At 34.9% G+C, this 4,329-nt stretch overlaps 2 protein-coding genes across 2 annotated transcripts; both read left to right on the forward strand.

Moving 5' to 3' along the window:
• Positions 1–965: 965 nt before the first annotated feature.
• On the forward strand, positions 966–2,112 carry LOC145132871 (V-type proton ATPase 16 kDa proteolipid subunit-like). Its single transcript, XM_079067814.1, has 3 exons — positions 966–1,190; positions 1,442–1,727; positions 1,873–2,112. The coding sequence occupies exons 1-3, from the start codon at positions 1,106–1,108 to the stop codon at positions 2,003–2,005; spliced, it is 504 nt and encodes a 167-aa protein (XP_078923940.1). The 5' UTR covers positions 966–1,105; the 3' UTR covers positions 2,006–2,112.
• Positions 2,113–3,021: 909 nt separating this feature from the next.
• YLMG1-2 (YGGT family protein) lies at positions 3,022–4,329 on the forward strand. The gene is made up of 2 exons (XM_079069238.1): positions 3,022–3,775; positions 4,045–4,329. The coding sequence occupies exon 1, from the start codon at positions 3,076–3,078 to the stop codon at positions 3,763–3,765; it is 690 nt and encodes a 229-aa protein (XP_078925364.1). The 5' UTR covers positions 3,022–3,075; the 3' UTR covers positions 3,766–3,775; positions 4,045–4,329.

The following is a 4,329-nucleotide window of genomic DNA, read 5'->3' on the forward strand; positions in this document are numbered from 1 at the left end:
TATGTTTAGATTAACTGAAAATTGGATACTTTGATATTAATTCACTCTCATTCCCCACGAGTTCGATACCCGATCTAACCAATGTTATACTACTATACGATTGGGTACACTTACCCAGTTATGTGATAGTCCCCAGCTACATTACAGTGAAATCGGTTATAAACTCAAGACTATATTTTACACATCACCCACCCTTCAACAATTCCTCAAAGTTTCAAATTATAGTCTTCTTGATGATGGTAGAGATACGGTTTCCCTGAAATTATGATACAAACAAACGAAGAATAAAAAACTATACCAATGTAAAGAAAAACGAGAAAAGTCAGCTATGACAAGTTGATACATTGACGTCCATTAAAACCATATCAATAACGCTTAGTTAAGAGGACTTCAAATAAACATGTTACTTCCATAAACGAATAATACGTCCGTTGAACTTCCATAAACGAATAACACGTCCGTTGAACTTCCATCCGTCAACATCAATATTTACGTGAACCCCTATCAAACACTATCACAATTCTAACAATTAATACAACAATTATATCTACGATTGACACAACACATGTCTTATTTATACATACAACAAAGAACAACTAACATAATAAATTGATAATCTAACGGATTACAATGCAGTTTGAAGGCAAATAAACTGGATGGCATGTGAACAAACAAAAACGACCACTAAAAGATCTCAGCTTGCTAAAATACAACCTGTAACCACAGTTTAACGAAGAGTCTATGATTATTGAACGACACGTCAAAAAACAAAAGCTTATTATATTTTGTTATTGCCAAAATAGAGCCATATTAGACACGTTATATGGCATAAAATTGGGTTTTTTTTATGCTAAAAATATGTTTAAGTTATATAGGAATATAAAAATGTGTGATTAACCCAAATAAATTTACATTTAACTTTTCCATAGATCCGATTTCAATCAATAATTTGAAAGATTTTTCTTCGATAAAATCCTCCAAAAAAGCTGTCCGTCCTCTCGGTATCCAAAAGGACAGGTGTTCATCAACATACACACATACACAGATCTAAAACTCTTTCCAGTTTCCACTTTTCCGATCGATTTTAATCCAAAATCGATTAACAATGTCTTCAGGTTCAGCATTCAGTGGTGATGAAACTGCCCCTTTCTTTGGTTTCCTCGGCGCAGCTGCTGCCCTCGTCTTCTCCTGTACGTGATCAAATCCCTAACCCTAATTTCAATACCCTTGTAATTTCTCGATTTATCGTCGATTTAGCAAACCATACTTACACATACGATGCTAAGTTATTACGATTTGAACCAATTCATACCTTAGAACTTCGAATTAGATGGTTGTGATGATCCGTAACCATATATTCCTTTATTCGGTTATTTTTTTGTCGAATTAGAAACTTAAGGATTAAATCGAAATTAAGATTTTGAGTGATTGATTTGTACAGGTATGGGGGCGGCGTATGGAACAGCGAAGAGTGGTGTTGGTGTGGCGTCGATGGGTGTGATGAGGCCTGAGCTAGTGATGAAGTCGATTGTTCCTGTGGTTATGGCTGGTGTGCTTGGTATTTATGGGTTGATTATCGCTGTTATCATCAGTACTGGGATTAACCCTAAAGCAAAATCGTATTATCTGTTTGATGGCTATGCACATCTTTCCTCTGGCTTGGCTTGTGGTCTTGCTGGTTTGTCTGCAGGAATGGCGATTGGGATTGTTGGTGATGCTGGTGTTAGGTATTGTTCATTGTTCTCTTTCTCTATTCATTTAAATCTTCACTACATAATCGTAGGTTTGAAATTGTTGATTAGATATAAGATAACATAGATGAACACTTCATCTTCATCATGAATTATGTAAAAAAAATTGTTTATTTTACAGAGCGAATGCACAGCAACCAAAGCTTTTTGTGGGTATGATTCTTATCCTCATCTTTGCTGAAGCTCTTGCCTTATACGGACTCATTGTTGGCATCATTTTGTCTTCACGTGCTGGTCAATCAAGAGCAGATTAAGAAGATTGAATTTGTTTTTTTTTTTTTTTAATATCTGTTTGTTGTTTGTTTTGTTTCCATAAATCAAGATCATTTTTTTTATTTCATAATTTTCCAGCTTTTGGACACATATTATTGCATTACCTTATATTTTCGTGATATTATTGGGATTCTTTGTGGACTCATTATCACTAGCGTTTAGGTTTATGCGGAATAAGAGTTTTTGTTATTTTTTGTGTAATTGTTGCTTTCAATATCCCTTTTAGAAAATGTGGTGGTTTGTGTTGTGTATCACACTCTTCTTGCAGGCAAATTGAAGATAATCACTATTGGTTTGTATTTTATCAATAATGGCAACATGTTTATATATTTTTTTACCCATAATAGCATTCTACCTCTTATCTTGCTACTATTAATGTTGTCAGGCAATTGTCTAGAAAGAAGTCAGGATCTAAAGTCTCATAAATAAAAAGGCACAACTTATATACCTAATCAATGATATCAAATGCCTCTAAATAGCAACCAATTTCAAAAAAAAGTTCCACCAATTTGGTTACTCTTCTTTTTGGATACCAATGAAATACCAATAGAGTCATGGTTGGATAAATGTATGACATTCATGAGCTTAAATGGTTGTTTCATGAAGGATATATATGTAAGAAAAAAATAGGAACGACTAGATTTTCTTCGTTTAAGGTCATTTGTAGATAGAATAATCAAAGTTTAACGACTTAATTGCATAAAAATGTTGAATCACAAAAACTAATTTAAAAAGTTGTTGCGCTAACTCATTAGAAGCTTGGTAATTTAATTTATTGTTCTTATTACATTTTGCCTGAACTTTATGTATCTATACTTTGTGAAACTTTCAAAAATTCAAATCTTCTTTAACGTTTAAAGTCAAAGTTTGAGATTGTTTAGGTAATGAACTACAGGGGTCAAATTACATTTCTCCTAAAAATAAAGGGGACTTTTGTAAATTTTCAGTTTGTAAAGGGTTAGTTTAGAACGTTCTAGAATCATTACAGATGTTTAACAAAGTTTAGGATTGGGGTGAAGAAAAATCTTGCAAAAAAACTTCATTGGAAATAATGGCTTCTTCCTCATCTTCTTCTGTGTCTCTAATGGCTTCCCAAACCCTAATCCTTCAAAAATCGACCTTCCTTCACCCTCACAGACCCTCAATTGTCTCTCTTTCTAAACCCAAATCCATTTTCTCTTCGAAACCCGTTCAACTATCACTCAAAAACCCTAAGAAACCCTTAATTATCGCCCCATCTTCATCCTCATCGTCGCCGACAATAGCTCCCAATCCACCGACGGAACCACTACTCACCGGGCCAACCAGAACAATCACAACCCTCTTCGCAATTGCCCTCACAGCCTCCAAAGTATTCGCTCAGAAGATCGCTACTTTCGCCCTAAATTTAAACCTCCAACAAAACGTACTACCCCTTACCGGACCTTTGTTTTTCGCCACCATGAGCGGCCGACCGGCGCGTCTACATACGCCATTGACAGTTGTGGCGGCCGGAATGGCGAAATGGCTTGATATTTACAGCGGGGTGTTGTTGGTTAGGGTTTTGTTGAGTTGGTTTCCGAATATTCCATGGGATAGACAGCCATTGTCAGCCATTAGAGACTTGTGTGATCCTTACTTGAATCTGTTTAGGAATATTATCCCTCCGGTGTTCGATACTTTGGATGTTAGCCCTTTGTTGGCCTTTGCAGTGTTGGGTTTTCTGGGCGGAATTCTCAAGAGCAGCAAGATGGGGTTCTAAGAGACACAAGGTATTTTAATGGAAGATTCCATTTCATAAATTTTGCTCTTCTATGAATGCATCATTGTATGCTTAGCTGTTTTGGGTTCTGTAGATAAGCTTAAATGCATTTTTTTTCAACAAAATCTCACAATCTGCCCAATTTATACTATTCTTAGTGGTTATATAATCAGTTCTTGATCATTAATATGTCTGTGAAGAAGAAAGATAGTTGTTGAAATAGTAATGTACTTCCATTGATTCTGATACCTTTGTACTTACACATATCTTTTTTCTTAGTTACAAAACAGGTGTGCAAAATTACGAAAATGGGTATGGCATCTATTCAATAGCATCATGAAGGTTGGTCTTTTGGTGTCATAAAATTTTGCTTATTTTCTTATATTTGTAAGCAATTAGTAATATTCGAGGTACTATTATAGCATTAGCAACTTTTATTATGATCAAATGGATCTATTAAACAATCGGCTGCTTGTATAATGCAGTGTAGACATTTTTTAATTGATGTGTGACAAGTGGAAATGGTTGCTATTTATATACGGGTTACCATTCAAATTATTTATA

Source organism: Lactuca virosa, chromosome 8, assembly GCF_052849685.1.
Source record: "Lactuca virosa cultivar CGN04683 chromosome 8, Lactuca_virosa_CGN04683_v6, whole genome shotgun sequence".
Taxonomy (NCBI): Eukaryota; Viridiplantae; Streptophyta; class Magnoliopsida; order Asterales; family Asteraceae; genus Lactuca; species Lactuca virosa.